This window comes from Hemicordylus capensis, chromosome 7, assembly GCF_027244095.1.
Source record: "Hemicordylus capensis ecotype Gifberg chromosome 7, rHemCap1.1.pri, whole genome shotgun sequence".
NCBI classification, from domain to species: domain Eukaryota; kingdom Metazoa; phylum Chordata; class Lepidosauria; order Squamata; family Cordylidae; genus Hemicordylus; species Hemicordylus capensis.
Genome location: NC_069663.1, coordinates 759,179 through 779,836, shown reverse-complemented (window position 1 = coordinate 779,836; position 20,658 = coordinate 759,179). Strand labels below are relative to the sequence as shown.

At 51.7% G+C, this 20,658-nt stretch overlaps 1 protein-coding gene across 1 annotated transcript in view; it reads left to right on the top strand.

Moving 5' to 3' along the window:
• The first annotated feature begins 3,270 nt into the window (after positions 1–3,270).
• Positions 3,271–20,658, top strand: part of LOC128332774 (uncharacterized) — a 66,617-nt gene continuing 49,229 nt past the window's right edge. The window contains exons 1-9 of the mRNA XM_053267494.1: positions 3,271–3,351; positions 5,869–5,942; positions 7,437–7,500; positions 8,482–8,570; positions 10,690–10,753; positions 11,626–11,711; positions 12,034–12,106; positions 13,065–13,150; positions 13,499–13,577. Coding sequence (XP_053123469.1) covers positions 3,328–3,351; positions 5,869–5,942; positions 7,437–7,500; positions 8,482–8,570; positions 10,690–10,753; positions 11,626–11,711; positions 12,034–12,106; positions 13,065–13,150; positions 13,499–13,577 — 639 coding nt within the window. The 5' untranslated portion in view covers positions 3,271–3,327. The remainder of the gene's footprint in view (positions 3,352–5,868; positions 5,943–7,436; positions 7,501–8,481; positions 8,571–10,689; positions 10,754–11,625; positions 11,712–12,033; positions 12,107–13,064; positions 13,151–13,498; positions 13,578–20,658) is intronic.

The following is a 20,658-nucleotide window of genomic DNA, read 5'->3' as shown; positions in this document are numbered from 1 at the left end:
TCTTCCAAGTCCAGCTTTACACAGAGAAATAACAAATAAATAAGATGGATCCCTGTCCCCAAAGGGCTCACAATCTAAAAACAAACATGTCTTGGGTAGAATACAGGAGGGGTTGACCATTGCCTCCTCTGAAGCATGAGATGATGCCTTTAAGCATCTTCCTATATTGGGAAAACATACCTGCGGGGATTTGAACCACCAACCTCTGGCTTGATAATCAAGTCATTTCTCTGCTGCACAATTAAGTGGCTTCCTCATCACTGTATCTCCTCACAAACTAATTCTTTCTTTCTTTCTTTCTTTCTTTCTTTCTTTCTTTCTTTCTTTCTTTCTTTCTTTCTTTCTTTCTATCTCATATTTCATATTTTGTAATTTTCATATGTTTAATAGAAATATTACATACATATTTATTTATTTATTTAAGCACATTTATATACTATACTGCTGCTGCTGCTACTACAACTACTACAAATATTTATATTCAGAGGGTCATACATATTGCTGATCACAGAAGTGCTGGCCATCATGGGGACGGTGTTTCCTTATGCAGAAAATTGCCACTGTAACTGTGAGCAGCCAGATCATTTGAACCTAGGAACCTAGGAATCTGCCATATACTGAGTCAGACCACTGATCTACCTAGCTCAGTATTGTCTTTACAGGCTGGCAGCGGCTTCTCCAGGGCTGCAGACAGGAATCTCTCTCAGCCCTATCTTGGCGAAGCCAAGGAGGGAACTTGGAACCTTCAGATGCTCTTCCCAGAGCAGCTCCATGAACATAGGAACAAAAGAAAAAATGCCAAAAGACCAAATTGAAAATAGCCTCAGGTTTTATCCATCCTTTGTATTATTTGCCTTGAAAACTTGACTTTTCCTTTTGTGTTGATGGTTGGCACCCAGAGACTTAGTCTCAGGAAGCTGTCCCTACATGGGGGGAGGGAATTGGCAACTCACTTGCCTGTCTTTCTCTCAAGTAAACAGGTTTGCAACCAACAGTGCCTTGAATTGTCTTTCCAAGAAGGATTGGTCCTCCCCAGAATGAAGGAATACCTGGATCCAGCGCCAGAACGTGATCCCAAGGGACATCAACACTGACCCAGGAAAACTAACCAGCAGCAGCAGCAGCAGCTACCCGAGGGCAGTCCCTATCTGCATTTCCAATCCAACCCAATGGTGACAGAACGTCCATCTGCTACCCTGTCCTGTGTTTGAAGAAGAAGGCCTAATGCACAGTTCATCTTCCTGCTCCTAAGTGCTATAGGAGAGGGATAGACAACAAATGCCTGAAGACTGCCACTTTTCTCTGGAGTCATACATGCAACAGCATCTCCCCAAGCTGTAAAGCCCTGGAACCATCCTACCTGGGTAAGATACCTTGCCAAAGACACTATTTCAAATTCTGCCAAAGAGACTATTTCAGATTGCCCACAAGGGGGGGAGTCAAGGCTCCCAAACACATGAACATTCGAGCTTGTCTATGGACACTAGCCAAACAAGCCAAAACAACACGGATCAGAGAACATCCAGGATAGCCAAAATCCTGCAACGTTGTACAAGAGCATTTGGTTCTCAACTGAAGGACTAAAATATTTTTTTTACCAAGGACTCTTAGGGTTTTTTTTAATTTTAATTCTAAAGCTCTCCATGGCTTCCTTTTTGGCCATGACAGACTCTAGAGGACACTAAGAGTGGTGGGAGTTGATGATTTACACCACTTTCTTAGATTACTTTCTTGTAGTGACTATGTGCTATCATTATGTTGAAAACCATGCTATCTCCTGTGCTGTAAGGACATGGACCTCACATGCTTGCTCTCCAGTCATTTCCCAGAGCATTTACCTGCAAGTCTGCACCTATCCCCAAGTTTGTGCTCTAAGACATTAAGCTAGCCCAAGCTTGACCTGCTAATTTTATAGACACTTGTATTTAAGCAATGTGATTGTACGTGACTTGTCATTGCTATCGCTTTCCACAAGCTGATAATCCATTAATCACTAGAAGCACCTGGTTCCACAATGCAAGACTGTTATTGATACCTTATTTGGGATAAAGATGGGTTAAAACAATGTTGCTTGCTATAAGTTGTATGATCTTTATATGTAAACCTTGCTGCTATGTGTAAAACTTTTTATCTATATCAAATCAGAATTATACTAATTATGTTTGTAGCTCTAGGATATTATATGCAATGTATCTAGTTTTATTGCCATATGTACAGCCCCTTCAGCACCTTTATGTCCCAAATCCTTTAGCTACACAAAACACAGAACTATATTTCCAAGATTAGGAGTTGATGTGTTAGAAAGAGCTATTATTAATATTTCCAAACAGTTAGGACTTTCATTTAACTCATATGGAGAGCCTATTGATTTATGGGCAATGAAGATAATTCTAATTATAGTATGTATTTTCCTTTTATTGATAATCACATGTTGCTGCTTATAATGCATTCTAGCTTGAATCCAAATGTTTATGAGAACCTTTCAACCTTGCCATAATGTAAGACCCATACATACAGCTGTACCTTTACAAGCCCATATATCCAGAAGAGTAAGGAGTAATCACCAGATGAAGAATGAATCATTCGCATGCGTACTAGATACTTAGCCCACCATTTTATTGCCACGTATACTATGTCTAGGGTGTCAGCATCATTCAGATTGTTTGTATAAATGTAAGATGCACCTATAACCAATTTGTATTCAGTGCAGAGCCAAAGCCCACTGGATACCTTGCTAATCTGCAGTAGCAATAAACGCCTCAAAAGAGATTCCCACTGTGTCTGTTTGATTGGCTAAAAGGCAGACCCAGGGACGAACCAAATTCACATCATTGTTGTCCCCTTCCATTGTGATCAGGGATGGACTTCAGTCTGGATCCTGCAGGGTTGCCAACCTCTTTGCTAGCCTGGCTCCTGTGCCTTGAAAAAGAGCTTGACAGTCCAAAATTAAGCAGATGAAGCTTTTGCTGCAATGGAAATGAAGAGATGGGGAAATCTTCATCAGTTTAATTTCTATATGCCAGGTTTCCTCTAAAAGCATAAGAGCAGGAGCAGGTAGAGAGTTGGCAACTCTGCTTGCTGGTGCCTCGTGGCCAGCATTGGGCATGGGAGTTCCGCCATCCTTGTGTACATTCAAACATGGCGGTTGCTGGGGGGGGGGGTCCAAGCCGGGAGTGTTTACCGGTCGTGACGGATCCTGATGGGGCTGGAGGTTCCGCTGCTGTCTTCAGTCTCTCTGGACTCGACCGTTGGCAGGAAGACTTTCTGGCCTCTCCTGCTTCTAACAGCAAATTTCTGTCCCAGTTTGGCCGTGAGGTAGCGCAGAACATGGCCTCAGGCAAGGAGTCCAGAGTGAGTGTCCACCACCCTGCCCCAAGTAGTTTCAATGTTTTTTTGGCGGGGGAGACCCCCAGGGGTTGGATTTGGGTCCAGGTGGAGACATTTAGGAAGCGACACTGTCCTGGCCCCTCTGGGCTGACCTTGTAGGGCAGGAAGGGAGTGGCCCAGTGCAGCTTCACGGGGTCCTCATGGAGCAGCAGCCCTCCATGGATGGCTCAGAGCTCCATCAGCCCCCTCCCTCCTCCAGGACCTCATCCAGCGAGGAATGTGCAGAGTGGAGCCACCTGCACAGAGGAAAGGAAAGGGTTCCTGGCCTCTCTGAGCTCTCTGCAGTTCCCCCCTTCAGAGGGGCAGGATGGCCATATTAGGGAGTGAAGAAAACAACACTGGTCTTTCTTTGGTAAAAGAAATGAAATGTTGAGGTGGGGGGGGGGATGGAGGGAAGATAGAAATGGCAGGATCTGCCAAGTGGCACTTATGTGGAGGATGAGAATTGCCCCCTCTTGAGGTAGCCTGGCTCCTCTGCTTTGAGCAAAAGCTTGAGCAGATTGAGCAGGTGAAGCCATTCCTAGCCCAAAGAAATGGGAAACTGCTTCACCAGCTTAAGATCTGCATGTCAGGCGTCTGCTGAAGTCACAGGAGCAGGAGCAGGTAAAGAGTTGGCAACCCAGCCTACTGGTGCCTCGTGCCCACCACTGGGCCTGGGAGTTCCACCATCCTTGTGTACATTCAAACATGGCGGTTGCTGGAGGGGGGAGTCCCCGGCTGGGTGTGTTTACCGGTCGCAACGGATGCTGATGGGGCTGGAGGTTCCACTGTTGCCTTCAAACTCTCTGGACTCGACCGTTGATAGGAAGACTTTCTGGCCTCTCCTGCTGCTCACGGCCAATTTCTGTCCAATTTTGGCCGTGAGGGAGTGCAGAAAATGGCCTCGGGCAAGGAGTCCAGAGTGAGTGTCCACCGCCCTGCCCCAAATAGGTTCAGTGTTTGGTGGGGGCAGGTGAGACCCAGAGGGGTTGGATTTGGGTCCAGGTGGAGACATTTAGGAAGCAACACTGTCCTGGCCCCTTTGGGCTGACCAAGGTGGGCGTGAATGAACTGGCCCAGCGCACCTTCACAAGGTCTTCATAGAGCACCAGCCCCCCCATGGATGGCTCAGAGCTCCGCCAGCCCCCTCCCTCCTCCAGGACCTCTTCCAGCGAGAAAGCACAAAGTGGAGCCACCCGCACAGAACAGGGGAAAGAGTTCCTGGCCTCTCCGTGCTCCCTGCAGCTTCCCCCTTCAGAGGGGCAGGATGGCCATATGAGGGACTTGAAGAAAATAACACTGGTCATTCTTGGTATTTGAGCATGACTGGAATGGATGGTGAAAAGAGCCCAAACTCGGGAGCACTTTCAGCATCCAGCAACACCCCTGCAGAGAGGCGCTCTCCCTCCCTCCCTCCCTGGATTGATGGTGATGATGACCTTGTTTTGAAAGGCTTCTTCCTCAGTAGCTTAGAATGAAATAATACAAGTTTTATTGCTTGTAAGCCTCTTTGATATTTTTAAACTAAAAGTAGGATAGAAAAGAAATGAAATGTTGTGGAGGAGGATGGAGGAAAGATAGAAATGGCAAGATCTGCCAAGTGGCACTTATGTGTTGGACGGGAATTGCCCCCTCTCGATGAAGGGGTTGGGGGTGGGGAGACCCCCAGGGGTTGGATTTGGGTCAAGGTGGAGGCATTTAGGAAGTGAGACTGTCCTGGCCCCTCTGGGCTGACCTTGTAGGGCAGGAAGGGACTGGCCCAGACCATCTTCACGGGGTCTTCATGGAGTAGCAGCCCCCCATCGATGGGTCAGAGCCCCATCAGCCCCCTCCCTACTCCAGGACCTCATCCAGCGAGGAACTGCAGAGTGGAGCCACCTGCACAGAGGAAGGGAAGGGGTTTCTGGTCTCTCCGAGATCCCTGCAGCTTCCCCCTTCAGAGTGGCAGGATGGCCATATGAGGGAGTAAAGAAAACAACACTGGTCATTCTTCGGTAAAAGAAATGAAATGTTGAGGAGGGGGATGGAGGGAGGACCGAAAGGGCCATTTCTGCCAAGGGGGAGGTGCAGGTTCTGTGGAAGATGGGAATTGCTGCCTCTTGATGTGGCCAGGCTCCTCTGCTCTGAGCAAAAGCTTGACCAGCCATGCCAACCACGGGGCCCAGGGAGTTCAGCTAACTGAGCCAAGAGACCCCTTCAAAGTGGTCATACTCTGATATTTAGCAGGGGGAGAGCAACCTGTCTCCCCTGCGGCTCATGCCAAATTTGGTCCATTTGGGGCCATGTGGGAGCGCTGAACATGGCCTCCGGCAGGGGGTTTAGAGGGAGGGTTCACCACCCTGCTCCAAAGAGGTCCAATGTGGGGGAAAGACCACCAAAGTTCTCAAAGCGGTTTGATGAGAAATCTAGGGTGGGAGTCCCCACTGGCTGCTTAGGAATGACCCCGGTGGGTGTGAACTGGCCCAGCCCATCCTCACTCCTGCTCTCCTCTCTCCTTGACAGGACATGGGAGAAGGATGCCCCTCACTCCGCGGCGTGGGCAGCCTTGATGAGGCAACTCCTGTGGCTCCTCTCAGGTACGTCCTCCTGCTCCTCCTGAGTTATCTGGGCCCATTCTTGATTTATGGCATGGGCAGCCTTGATTTATGGCGTGGGCAGCCTTGATGAGGCAACTCCTGTGGCTCCTCTCAGGTACGTCCTCCTGCTCCTCCTGGGTTATCTGGGACCATTCTTGATTTATGGCACCTTGGATTTCAAGACCACTTGTGATCCTTTCAAGAAACATGGCCCCTGCCAGGGTTTCATTGTTGGAGATCCAGCTCCAGATGCCATCGGCCTTTGGCACCAGTAACCCTGATGACCACGACAGGTCTCTCTCTGACCAACACGTAGCCAGAAGTCAGATAGAGGTCTTTTCCTCTCAGCATCTTCTTCTGAATAAAGCAGATTAGTTTAACCTTGTGTGAATCTCCCTGCTTATCATGGACAAGCTGTTGCCCCGGAGACCCTGTTGACTTCTGCTGTAATTGGAGTGAATTAGCTCCTGAATACTCTGCCATAGAAGTCATGACCCCCAACATTAAAGCCCAAACCCCCAAGAGGTCCCAGTTTGCAAGGGGCACCCAGTCTAAGTTCTGCCTATTGGAATGTGGGACAGAAAGGAATGAGAGCAGGGGCAGGCAAAGGGAGTTCCAAAGGAGAAGAGCCGATCCGTCTGAGCTACCTGGGTTCTGGGAGAGGATCCAGGGGTTCAGGCACAGGAGGCCAGGGAGGGTTCTCGTGCACATTTTGCTCCCTAGGGTTTCAAATGAGGATGGGTGGGGTGGGGGGATCGGTCCCCTAGTCTGCTCTCTGAGGACTGAGGCGCTGTGGGGCTCCATGGGCTGGTGGGCCTGGCCCACTATTTCTCAGGCCCTGGATTCCAGGTGAGGCCTGCAGCCACCCAGAGCGGGAGAAGGAGACTGGAGCCAGGGTGTGGCTGGCTGCTCCTTCAGGGCTGGATCTGCTGGTGCCTCCTTGAGTGGTTGCAGGGCAAAGGGAGCAACTGGGATGGGGAGCAGTGGAAGCCCCTCTGGGGGGCAGAGGAGGGGGCCGTGGCAGCCCCTCGGAACAGGTGATGCTGAGTCAGACCATTGCTCTACTCTGACAAGTAGCCGCTCTCCAAACCCCAACCAAGGGAGCTGAGCTGTTTTAGAGGTTTTTAAATTAGGCAGTATATAAATATATATAAATCCAATGAATGAATGAATGAATGAATGAATGAATCAGGAAAGAAAGAAAGAAAGAAAGAAAGAAAGAAAGAAAGAAAGAAAGAAAGAAAGAAAGCCCTTTATGTTGTGGAGAGTGGGGAGGGTATATAAATAATAAAATAAAATAAAATAAAATAAAATAAAATAAAATAAAATAAAATAAAATAAAGAAAGAAAGTAACCCTTATGTTGCAAGGAGCTTGGAGGGTTCTTACCTTCACCCCTGCCCACTGCTGGAAACTGGCTACTCTGGGTTCCTTTGACACACTCACTCACTCACTCACTCATTAACTTGTGTCTTTTGTCCTTTTTCCCTCTCAGTGACTTCCAGCCACAGGAGATATATGAAGAGTGCTCCGTGGCCAAAACGAGCAAATGGTCACTGGTAAGAGATGAAAACCCAGTCTGTACATGTCAGGGCTGGGAGGGGGTGGGATAGACCCCATTTCGAGCAAGAATAGAGGGCGTGTGGTAGAGATCCAGTCTTAGCAGGTTGAAGGGATGCTTTGAGAACTTGTCTGGAAAAGCCATATGCCTTGATATTTGCAGTGGTAGTAGCAGTGAATTGGGTGGGTGGGATGAGTGACAATCCAGGCTCAACTACAAGTGACTCAGGCAAAGGTTGGAGACCCTCGCTATGGAGGAAGCATCATGGGAACTTTTGGGATGGGAAGTGCTGAGAGGGAAGAGGGGTGTGTCTACCTATCTTCCAACCTCGCTTCTTCATTCCGCTCTCCTGCCCCAAAACACTCCCTCCCCCAGGGTTCTAGACTTTGATTTTGTTCTGGACTACCAAGCAGAAAACACGTCCAGGAAGGGAGCAGTCTGGAGGGGAACTAGAGTGGGAAAGTCTTCTTTGGGGTAGATGGTGCATTCTTCCCCCACTGCCACTTCTTGGCTCCTCATGGCCCCCTTTCTGGTGTCATTGAAAAGGGCCTCAAAACACGGGTCTGCAGCATCAAGTGGCCAATAGCTCTGCCCAGCAAAGAGAAGAACTTAGCTAGGCTTTCCTTAATTAAAGGCACCATTCAAGAAACCACAGTGTCCCATGTAGCAGGAGGCCTGACTCTTCTTCAGGATCCTGCCACTCCAAATGTTGTGTAATAGCCATGATCTCACCCGACTGCCCAGGAATAAGCGGAAAGCTGGTTTCTGAGGTTCCGTAGATTCTTGGGTTTGGTTTCCTCTCTGAGCCCAGTTACACGTTGGTAGACACGGTTTTGAGGTGCTAAGGAGCCACCTCCTGCTTTAAGCTCCTCTGTTAAGAAGGACCTCTTGAAGGAGGGTTGACGTTTGGACCCCAACTGCCCTGGAAAGGTCAAGTGGGCACCAGAGCACCCATTCCTCTCTCCATTCTCATCCACAGAAGTCATTCTCGGATGGCTCCAGGATTCAGACCGTCAACACTGGGAATGAGATCCTGGAAGACGCACATGCCATCAGTTCCCCGAGGAGGTAGAGTTTCTTCTTGAACTTTTGTGTAGGGAAGGTTTTCTGCCCCCTGCCAGCCTGGATCTGGGATAGATCCAGTGCCGCTGACCGGCAAGAGGTGCAGGGCAGACAAAAACGATGTCTTCATACATTGTGTAGAAGCAGGGGCGTAACTAGGTTGGAGTGGGCCCCGAGACAAGATTCTTAAATGGGCCCCCCGCCGAGATTTTTAATAATAATAATAATAATAATAATAATAATAATAATAATAATAATAATAATAATAATAATAATAATTCGATTTCTATACCGCCCTTCCAAAAATGCCTCGGGGCAGTTTACAAAGAGAAAAAGGTGCCTCTTTGCCCCGTAAGCAGGGGGCTTTTATTCTCACATTTCTGTCCTCATTCAAAACATACAAAAAACAGATGTACAAAATTGAGCAAATGAGAAGAGAAGAATTATATGGGAGTAAAACCTTTTTTAAAAGGAGTCAGGAAGCGCATCTTTGGAGGCTCAAATGGATACCTTTCAGGCACAACTATTTCCAAGTCAAAAATTCCTTTTTCATGTGGTGTATTTGCAAAACCAAGGATTTGAGCTTGAAGTTCATCTAAGCGACTTCCAGTCTGCCAGCAAGTAATACCCGGTGGTGGCTCTGTGGACAGCAGATGCAGCTCCCTTTTCAATCATGAAGCTCTCTTCATTGTGCTCCGTTTTCGAAGTAGAGCTCTAAGAACGGAGCCAAATGCACTCAGGGGCGTAGCAAGGTTGGAGTGGGCCCTGAGAAGAGATTTCAAAATGCCCCCCCCCCCCAAAGTCCAGGGCTTCCACACACCCCAGGCTTCCAAGGATTTAAGTCTGATATTTCAAAATATGTATGCTGCCAAGAAATACATTTCACTGAATACACACACACTTCACAATATATAGTGATATACATTGAATACTATATCTTTGTGCTACTTTTAATGCCTAGAACACACTAGAAACACTAATTATTAAGATGGGCCCCTTGCTGCAGATTAGCAAAGGAGACTTTCAACCATGCAGGGTGAGCCTATGCTTGTTTTCTCAGAATTCTGAACAAATTCAGTCCAGTTTGATTCCAGGAGGTTTTTCACAAGAGGCTTTGAAAGCCCTTTAACACACATCTCCTCTGGAATGGAGGTGCTGCATTCACATGTGGGCCAGATTGACCCTAAGGGGGGAAAAGATAAAAGCACAACACATGCGTCACAGTTCTCACTCATGTCTCAGTTCTCACTCAGACCTGGGTTGCAAAACAACTTGAACAGAAGTGTATTTATGAATGAATGAATGAATGAATACATAAATAAATTTGTTCCAGAAGTTTTTGTAATTTCCTGCCATGAAACAAGCCACTTCTAGGACTTTTTAGAGGTTTTTTTAAGATAGTAAATTTTCCAATCAGTCTTCCATGAAATATTCAGAGACTTCTCAGTCTCCCCACCCCCCATCCAAGCCCTATGGCAAGCAGATCCCTACCTGGATATAGGGGGCGGGGGGCGGGGTGTGACCACCAAAAGGAATCCACATTCTACCTGGCCACGGCTGAGCTGTCTGGCCTGGGAAGAAGAGGGTCTGCTGCAGAGAACTGGAGTGGCCACTCTGACTGCCAGCCTTCTTCCTGGGGCTGGCCAGCCTACTCGAATTCAGGCTTCACGGAGGCCTACACGGAGGCCTCCCTGGAAGCCCCGCCCAGCCGCCGATCAGCTGAGAGGCGCCCGGGAGAAAAGCAGCTTGCCTGCTGCTTGGATGGCCGACCAGGAGGACCAGCAGGAGGGAGGGCAAACAGGGCAAGTGGCTGAAGGGTCTTGGGGCTGGTCCGGGGGCAATGGGGAGTCATGGGAGGTGTCTCTGGGGGGCCCCTCAAGGCAGTGGGGCCCCGAGGCGACGGCCTCCCCCGGCCTCATGGTAGTTACGCCCCTGCGTAGAAGCATTCACTCTTCCAAGATGTGGTGGTGATGTCCGCTAGCTTGAAGGGCACAGAGGATAGCTTCCTGGAGGCCTGCCGGATGGCTGTCCCCTATTGGAAGCAGAGTGCTGGGACAGATGCATCTTTGGTCTGATCCAGCAAGGCTCTTCCGAGGTACTCAGGCCATTGTATTTCTTCCTGCAGTGTCTTCACGGTTGAGGAGGATGGATGGTTTCTCCAGACCGTGGACACCGAATGGTCTTGTGAGGTCAGGAAACGATTCCAGTCGCTTTTGTGGATGGGCTGGTGGAGGGGTGAGGGGAGATTGCATCTCCACCGTCAGGAGACAGAGCGGGGTCAGATCCTGAAAGGGGAGGAAATCCAGCTGCTGCATGTTGGCCAGAGGATTACAGTGGGAACGTCGTGGCTAGGGAAGGATTCTGCAACCCTCTGCCTCTCCTTCCAATGGCCACCTTTCTGGGTTGGTGTGCTTTGGATTTGAGGCATCAAACGGCTCCCAAGACCCTGAGACGGGTCAGGAGAGGAGAGGGTCTTCCTGGCAGAGATCCTCCAGGTCTCTTGACTGAAGAGGCATTTCTGTAGAGACAATCCTGGTCCCCTCAGGTAAAAACAGCCCACAGCAGGAGGGATGGCCCTCACTCCGGACTCAGGGGCCCACCTTGTCTCTCTCTTTGGAAAGGCTGAGCTAACCCTGTTTCCTGCGGAGAGGAGAGAAGAGGACATGAAGGGGTGGGATCAAGAAGACTCTCTGGGCCAAACTATTGATGCCAGTGGGTCCCGTTCCTCTTTGTTTCCATTCCACATGAAAGGAATGCAGAAGAAATGACAAGAAATGACACAGTAGATCATATCACAATGGAGGTTCATTGTTGGACATAGGATGAAACCAAATGGCCACAAGCATGTGGTGGCTGTGCCCTGGCACTCCCAACCAGTTAGAATTAGAACACATGGTTGCTTTTTAATAAGGTTTTTTTGTCTTTTAAAAAAAAATCAAAATACTTTAAAGAAATAAAAATGAACTCAAAGAAAATGTCAGGGGAAAAACTCGCTACGAATCCTAGGCCCTAGGAAGATCAGAGTGAGTACACACATTGGAAACCTTTGTCTCATTTGCAGAGTCCTGACATCCAAGAGGCCAAGATCCCAGAAGACAACACTAGGGATCAGGAGCTGGACGTGGAGAGCTTTGTCAGTTCCCCGAGGTACTCTTTTCTCACCTGGAGGGGCAGCTCCATGGCTCATGGAAGTAGAGGACCTTCCTTAGGAGCCCATGCAAGTTTTTTGGGGGGGAGGTGGTTAGTTTAGCAAGAAGCCAAGGGTGGAGAGAAGCTCCGAGCAGCATGGAGGGTTGATTCCATGGAGACAGGTGTCTCCATGCCCAGCCCGTGGGCTTCCTTCAGGCATCTGGCTGTCCACTCCTGGAAACAGGGTGTTGGGCTGCATGCCTCATTCATCTCATCAAGCAGAGCTCTTTCTAAGCACTCGTGTTCTGATCTCATGTGTCTTCTTTCTTTCTTTTCTTAGCGTCCAGAGGCCAAGCACCGTGTTGAGGAGGCTGCAAAACACCGCCGCTGACCAAGAGCCATCCCTTGGAGAGGTCAGGAATCCTCAACATCCAGTAACTCCCTTGGAAGAACTGTGGGTTGGGCGTGTGGGTCCCCCGTGTTGCCCAGGAGTAGAGAGCATGTGGAATGGCCCCAGTTTTGATGCTGCCGGGTGGGCGGCCATCTTCTGACAGTTGTTTGCTTAAAGCTATGGTAAAGGGACAGCCATGCCCTTAACAACACTGCATCACAATGGTGGCACGGTGGGGGTGATAGGATTAAAGAAGATGGCCGCAAGGAGATGGTGGCTATGGCCTTGACTTCTGGTCAAGATCTCACAGTTAAAGGTGGAGCATCATGTTGCTTTAATGGCAACCATTGAAAAACAGTGACAAATAAATGAAGAATGAATAAAAATACAAAACAATAAGCAAACTCAACCAAACCAATGAGAAATGAACTAAATGAAAAAGGGGAAAGAAATGGGAAAGAAAGAGGAAAGGAGACCCAGTTTTGGCATGTTTTTGCACGTGCCTTTAGTGTCCTCACTAAGGAGCCGACTGAAAGCATAAAGTGGACTGGAAGTGGTCTTTTCCAGTCACCAGAGCCATCGGGGCCCCAGCTGAGTGGGGGAGCGCAACATGTCTGGGGGGGGGGGCGGTTGATTCCTTTCCCCTCTGCCATTTGCATGCGTGCGCGAAGGCCTGAAATCAGCCCGACCGACCTCATTGCGAGGAAGGCGGCACGAGAGAGGAGCTCTTTTGCCATCTCTCCCACCTGCCTCCAGCCAGCATGCCTGGGCTCCAAAGTGGTTTTTAAGAAAGTTGAAAATCAGGAAAGCGGGAAGAGTTGTGCCCAGAACGGGACGATCCCCTTCCGGCCCACTTCCTGCGTTCAGCTCACCCGGTGATGACCGCTGGAAGGTGCCAGGCTGGCCTTTTCCCTGCTGAAGCCTAGGAAGCTCAATGCGAGGGCCAGAGCAACCATTTCTCCCCCTTCTCTCCTTCACAGAGTTCTTCCTTCCCGGGGGCCGAGACTCCACATGCCAGCTTGGAGGAAGAGGGGTCGGAAGAGGACTATGCCACCAGTTCCCCCAGGTACCTTTCTCAGCTGAAGGGCCGCTCCAGGGATCATAGAGGTGAATCACCTTCCCTGGAAGCCTTGGTTGATTAGACATGTTCATGGAGGAGAAGCCAGTTGAAGACTATTACCCATGACAGCCAAGGAACCTCCGAATCTCGAGATCTCTCTCTCTCTCTCTCTCTCTCTCTCTCTCTGAATAAACACACTTTAATGCCACATGTAACCAGGTCTCAAGTGGTTCACAAACAACTAAATAGGCATCTGGCTGTCCACTGTTGGGTTCTGGGCTACACGTGTCTTTCAATTGATCCACAGGGCATGCATTCCTGTTCTTATGCCATGTCTCTCCTTTCTCATCTCAGAGTCCAGAAGCCAAAGAAGTGGCTCATCAAGAAGATGATGAAGAACACCTACACGGTGGAAGACTCGTCCTCCGCGGAGGTCAGAACTGATCCATTTCATCATCCATTTTTTCATGTGAACGGGTTCTAGGTTGTGTGTGTGTGTGTGTGTGTGTGTGTGCCCTGTTCCCCAGCAGGAGACAGAACATGGAATGGTTCTAGTTCTAGATGCTGCAGGATGGGAGGGATTGTGATTGGTGGGATGGGAGGAAATGCATCTGAGGCATTGGAAAGGGGGCAAAAATGTGGTGAAAGGCTCTTCTGGGCTGAGATGCCAAATGCCTTTTCTACCAAGAGGCAGGTCTTATTTTAGAGCAGGATGTCTTCCCAACCGTCCCTTGGGCTTGGTTCCTCTCAGAAGCCTCGCAAGGTCAATGCAAGCCCCGGAACACTCCCGTTTCTCTTCTCTCTCCTCCCCAGTGCTCCTCGATGGATGAGGATGACACGATGCATGACATCAGCAGCATCGAGGATGAGGTGTGGGACTCTCCGCTGACCCCCATTTCGACCAGGTAGGTACCCTCGTCTCAGCTGAGGAGCCAGTAGGGAGCTGGGGGTCTTTTAGCGTAGCGAGCAGATGGCTGCAGGGGACAGGGGCAGCTCCCCATGTCTGAGCCCCATAGAGGGATGTTTCCTCCTACCTGCTCCCTGAGAAATCTGGAGGGGGAGTTCACCCAAGGAGGCCGATTGGCAGCAGGTGCAAGACAGGCACCAGCAAGTCTATTGCTGGCTGTTAGCAGAGGGAGCTCTGAGACCCCCATGCTGTTGGCATGAGCGGGTGTTGGGGAGAAGGAGCAGGGGCGGGCTCCTGTCTCGATGCCCCCTTTGAACACTTCCCAGGGCTTCTCAGTGGGGAACGAAAGGCTGGACTTGAGAGATCTCTGGCCTGATGAAGTTCCCCTGCCAGCCACCTCCCAAGGGAGGCGAGATCTTTGCTTAGCATCTCTTTGGGTGCCCGTGTTCTTCTTCAGCTGGCTGCCATCTCCAACAGGACAGTTCTTTGAGAAGCTTTTCTCTCTCCTCTCCTCTCTCAGGAACATCGGCGAAGAGGAAAGAAGAGGACAGCTGGCCCCAGATTGGTTCTCCTCGGTCCATCTGGGAGAGGTAAGGGGTGCAAACCAAGGGTGACTTGACTCCACCCCTCTGCCCCACCTTTCTTGCACTACACAGGATGGCGGCTTGGATGGCAGTCACTGTTCACACGGGAGGTGGGGACTTGCCCTTTCCCCTTGTGGATGTCTTTCCCTTCCAGTTGACCTCATGCACCCTGAGCCAGAGGCAGCACCCTTCAGGCCAACATGTGGGTGCAGACACCCATGGCACTGGCCTGGCCCTGGGGATTCTCCTGACCCATAACCGTCCCTCGGACTGTGTGCTGAGGCCTGACCCTCCTCTTCTTCGCAGGGGAGAGCAACAAAGAAGATCGGGGACGTCGTCCGGTGTGTGGAGTATGCCAGTGAGGTGGAGGAGAGGTTCCCCGAACTCCTGGTGGGCCTGGTCAACAAGATCCTCACCGGCCTGCAGAACACCACCGAGGGAGTCGGGAACCGAGACAGCCAAGACCTGCCTCCTGAGTAAGTCATGGCGGTGGGGAAAGCGGGGCCAGCAAGTCCTCCTTCCAGAACTCTGGGAGGACAGGCTAGGGTCATTTCTCCCATGTCCCACTCTGATGGGTGAGGAGCATTTCTGGCCTGTTGGGGTGACTCTGGCACGGTGGTCCCTTACCTCAGCTCCACAGGGGAGATCCCAGAATTTGCAGCCCTCTTGGCTCTGCAGAGAGCCTTAAAATGCGTCTGCAGTGTTAAAAAACCAGCTGTGGGGAAAGTCACTTCACCCCTGTGGTCTCCCTCCCATGGTCCAACACAGTCCATCCACCCTTGACACTAGACCACCCCGCAAGGAGACACACACTTTGGTGACAGCAACCTTCTCTTCTCTGCAGGGAGACCACACAGATTGTCCGGACCCTGCTGGAGAGGGTGGCACAGGTGACCCCGGAGAAGACCTGCTGGGAATCCCTGTGCTCTACGCAGAGCTGCCTCCAGGGTGTGGCCCTCTTGGTGAGGTAAGTAGGAGTGAATAGGAGATCTCTCCGGAGGCCTGGGGGCTGGTGTGGTTTGGGTCGGGTTTGCTCTTTCTGGGCCTTCGGCCCAGGACTCAGCAGGGTCTTTTGGTGTTTTGCAGGGCTCTCCTCCAGACACGGTCCTCCACAGTGGCCAGGCTGAAGGCATACCTGGCTTCCCTCTTCAGCCTGGACAAAGATCCAGAAGAGCATTCCCTCGCAGAGGTGGCCTTCTTTGTGGAGGTGAGCAGCGTCTTCCTCAGGGTGGGCTTCTCTGAGAGGAGGGTCTGGCCCCAGAGGCTGATGGATGTTTTCCTCCTTTCCCTCTTTTAGCTGCTCCTGAAAGACCAAGACTTTGCTGCCTTAGAGAAGACCTGGACGCTCCTGGTAGCGTGGCTAGTCCACCCCAGCCAGAACATCCGCTACCTGAGCGAAAGGGGACTTCTCCAAATTTATGGCACCCTGAAGGCGGTGAGTGACATCCCTGGGCATGGAGCATCCCTAGGCATGGAGACTCCTCTCTTTGGGGAGCCCTTCCTGAGGCTGGTGTTCCTAGGCATCCCCAGGTGTGATCGGGAGATTTCTCCAGTTGGGTGCATTCAGTCTGGGGAACCCTTGCCACAGGACGAAGGAGAAATCCTTAAGGGAAGGCACAGGAATGCATCTCTCAGTAGGAGCCTGATTCCCCACGTGCTCCAATGCCGCATTCTCCCCGCTCTTTGTGCCTCTGGGATGGCTTGAGTCATCTCCTCCCCAAGGCAGTGGATGGTGGCCAAGCAGCATCAAACACGGACAGCTCTGTGGTCCGTTTAGCAGTGGGTGGACTAGCATGTGTTTTCAAGGATCCACCTTTTCCCTCCCTAGGCGAAGAAACTCCAGGATTTTAGTGCCGGGATCCTGGGAGGGCTCAGGACCTCCAGTCTGGAAGCCACTTTGGGGGTCCTGGCCTTCATGGAGCGGCTGAGGCACTGTCCATCAGAACACCAGGCCACGGTGAATGCTGTCCTGGCTGCCCTGTGCCGCCCTCTCTTCCACCACGTGAGTACTTGCACGCCAGCCCTCCGCCCTGGCTCTATGAGGGCCGGCCAACCTGCAGGTTCTGACTGGGTTGGAGAAGGGAAACCAGACACCCCCTAGAGACCCATGCAAGCTCTTCATCAATTATGGAGGTGAGGAATTCCTCCCTAATAACAAGCCCTGTTCTTCTTTGTAGGAGGAGGCTAAGATCCGAAGGGCAGCCATGAGGACCCACCTGGATCTCTTGCAGCACCGCCACCACCACCACAAGGGTACAGAGGAGAACATCACGACCCTCATCGCGGTGCTGATGCATGTGGAGGATGAAGACCTGGAGGTAGCACAGGTGAGGGCCCCCTTCTTCCTGCCACCCCTACAAAGGTGTTTAGGCTTCCCCAAGTCCAGCCACCCAGTGGCAGGCCCCAGAGTTAGCCTCATGGGGTGGTAAATCCATGAGCTGTCCTGCTGTGGTTTGGCCCATCCAGGCCCTACTCCTTGAAGCCCCCTAAGAGGTTTCTTGGAATCCCTTGGCAGCCTTTTTCACTCCCATTCCGGTCTTTCTTTTGGCAGGCTGCGAAGGACAATCTGAGCCTCCTGGCGGAAGCCCTCCTATGGCACCTGGAGGGCAAGCTGCTGGCGCGGGACACTTACAGCCTGCAGGAGCTGCTCCACAAGATCGCCAAGCGTCTGGTAAGGGCAGCCCCTCCCTGTCCATCCCTCGGCTCAAATGGCTCAAGGACCTTTGGGCGATGCTTTGCTCACTCGGGATTTGTCTTTGCTCTTGATCCCAGATTCGGCAGCTCGGCACAGAGATCGCCGTGGAGATGGAGGCCACCAAGATCCTGGGCTTCTTCCGCAGCGAGCAGCCTTCAGTGAGGAGAACGGCTGCCCTGCTGATCGGTAAGCGAAACAAGACTTTGGGGTCTCCCTTAGTGGGTCGTCTTGGTGGGCAAAGGTTCATTCTCTTGGAAGGCACAGCCAGAAGGGTGTGGAGGGGCAGGAGCTGTTCCCTCCCCAGGAGGACTGGCCTAGTGAGCGTTAGCGAGGTCTCTTGGTTTAATTTCCTTCCAAGGTGACGTAAGAGTCCCTGGAGGAATGGCTCAATCTGTCAGTCCCAGAGGGAGCAGAGAGGGGAGGACTTCCTCTCCTGAATGATGGGAAGTGGGCTGTCCATGCGCAGGGTCCTGAACTGTGGTCCCATTTCCTTCCACCCTTGTTTTTAGGTCACCTGGTCCACAAAAAGGGCAGCATCCTCACTGAAGGGAACATAGAGACCTTCCATGCTGGTAAGTGCCGGTTTCTGGGTGGGAAGGGGAGGTTTCTGTGAGGGGAGAGGCCTAGATTTAGGGACCACACAGCTGGAATGGGCCACCTGTCCCCTCAAATGGAAGGTCCTGCTTGCATCCTCAGGGATGCTCAGCAGTAGGGTTTCCCAGAGTGCAGGGGAGAAAGAGTCAGGACTTGCGCCCTCTTGGTGTGGAAATGGTGGGGCTTGGCCAAGGGTGGGGTGATCTCTTCATGCCATTTCTGAACCTTCTCCTTCATCCCTCCAGCGCTGGAGAGCTTGCTTGGCGACCATGACCCCGAGGTCGGGAGAGTTGCCTGCAAGACAGAGAAGATCGTGAAGAAGGCCTTTTCCCTCCACTCCCGGCACGGGCTGCGGGCTGCCGTTCGGCGCTTGTGGGCGGGCTGTAAGAAGAAGAGACACCCGCCAGAGTACGGTGATCTCTCCACCTGACCGACTGGTGAGTAGACCAAGACAGGGCTTCACTTGAAGGGGCCCCGATGGTTAGAGAGGGGGCTGGGGCTGCAGGAAGGGTGGGCAGGAATCTGGGCAACCCTCCCTCGTGTTGGAATGCCAACTTCGGCCCATGTGGCTGGTTGTACCAGTAGCCCAAGGGAAAGAGGAAATCTCTCTCTTCCCTCTGGGAAATGAGGACACGGATATTCTGCCAGGAGTCCCTGGTGCTTGGTGGTGTCATGGGGGAGAGTGTGAGAAGACCCCCCATCTCTGAACCAATGTCCTTCTCTCTTTCCAGGAACAACAGCCCCGTGCTCTCCCCTTGAAGATCAGCAGCTGAAGGGAGGTTCAGGAAAGACCGTGCAGCGCAGGGGCCTCCCAGAAGACCTCCTCCAACCGCGTGGACACAAGATCTGTCCACAAGAAGACATCCAGCAGGGAAGTGCAGTTCTGTCTGAGGAGTGAGGGGGAAGCAGGCTCCACTCCCCTGGCCCAAGGAAGCCCCGCCTCTGGGGTGCGGAAGCCCCTCCCCTTGCTTCTGCTGGCAGGCTGTGGGAGGAGGCTACAGGACCACCCTGCCCCCAAGTGGCCCTTTGGAACCAGTCTTGGGCTTCCCTTGGGTCCGGGGAGGCTGTGTGGCCCCAGCAGGAGGGCAAGGTCACCGCCTCCCTCCATTCCCACCAGCTGGCCAGGGAGCACCCCCTCCTCCTTCCACCTTTCTCCCCTTCCCCAGCGGCCTGGCTTCCCCTGGCAGGGGAAGCCCCATCCAGGCATCCGCCCCCTCCCCTGCCGAGGGTGTGCTCCTCCCCCCCTCCAATCCCGCAGCCACGCCTCACTCCCCCCTCCGCTCCCTCCTCCTTCCTCCCAAACCGGTGCAGCAGCAGAGGAGCCTGGGAGACTCTGGGGGCCCCCTGCGTCCCCAGTAGCGCCCCCTGGTGCTGCCCGGTGGCAGGCCAGAGAATCCTCCTCTCCCTCCTGCTCCATGCTGTGGCTGCACAGTGGGGAGCCCGAGGTCAAGCAGAATTCTCTGGCTTGCCCCCCCCCTCAACCCCCAGTCCCCTGCCCAATCCCCACTTGCTGGGCTGCCGGAGTGGAAAGGGAGGAGGAGCAGGGCAACCCCACTGACGCTGCTTTGTGCTTCTTGCAGGCTTGTGCTGCTGCTGGGAGGCTGGAGGAGTCGATCCGCCCCAGAAGAGGAGACCAAGTGAACGTGCCTGCAAGGAGCGGGGGTGGGGTGGGGTTGGGGGCTGGCTGGGACTCCCCCCAATTTTGTTTGCCCTGCCATTCCCTTCTTCTGTGTGACCCTGGGCTTCCTCCCTTCCCTCCTTCCCTTCCTCCCTCCCCCTCCCTCCCAGGGACAGAATGGGCTTTGCTGGTCGCCCTGTTGGGGGCCGAGTAGGAATTTTTGGCTTTCCAACAGATTGGCCGAGATGGAAAGTTTTTTTGCCTACTCCATTCTGTCCTGTTTTGTTTCCTTTAGTTAGAAAGTTAAGTGATGACTTGTATCCTAATTAAGTATATGAATAAAGTTGCCCCTTTTGTTAAAAACCATCCCATCGTTTCTGAGTTCCTCTTTTCTTCTCGTCTCCCTTGGAGCATTTGTGCCCACAGACTCCCAAGCTCACCTCTTGGCTGAGGGAGACGCTGCTACACTGCTACAGGTCCATGCAAATGCCTCTTGCTTGGAAGCACTCACTCAGACAATTTCCTTGGATCACTCCAGAGGAGCCCACTTGAGGTTTGCCGCCAATGAGGTTTGCTGAGCACAGGATCCTGGGAGCAAGCTGCACCTTCCAATCGAGTGCCCGGAAAGCACAGCCTTGGCAAGGCCTGGCAAGCTTACAAACCAACATTGACTCCCTCCAATACAGCCAAATATGAAATGTGATTCCATTCCAGTGATTAAAAAGTCCTGCCAAGTATGAAATGCCATTTGTGCAGGAACAAGGCCTTGACCTCCTCTTGTGCTCTTCACATTTCTGTTTTGAATGCGTATTTGCTTCCTTCCTGTGCTCTGTAATAAGAAGCTGGCAGGGATCAAGCGGTCACAGCTCCCCTTTGACAGTGTGGTCTGGTTGGGGAAAGAGTCCTGCTGTTTGGTTTTTGGAGGGAGGAGAGGTTTGGATTGGATTGGATTGGTTTTTTTTTTAAATTGGGGGAGCTAGCATTTATTTTGATTGGTTGGTTTGGTTTTTTTTTCAAATTCAATTTTTATTATTTTTAACAATATTAATATGTCATTGATTACAAATAGACAAAAGTGGACTTCCTGCACACATCTCTTCGTGAATCATCAGCTAT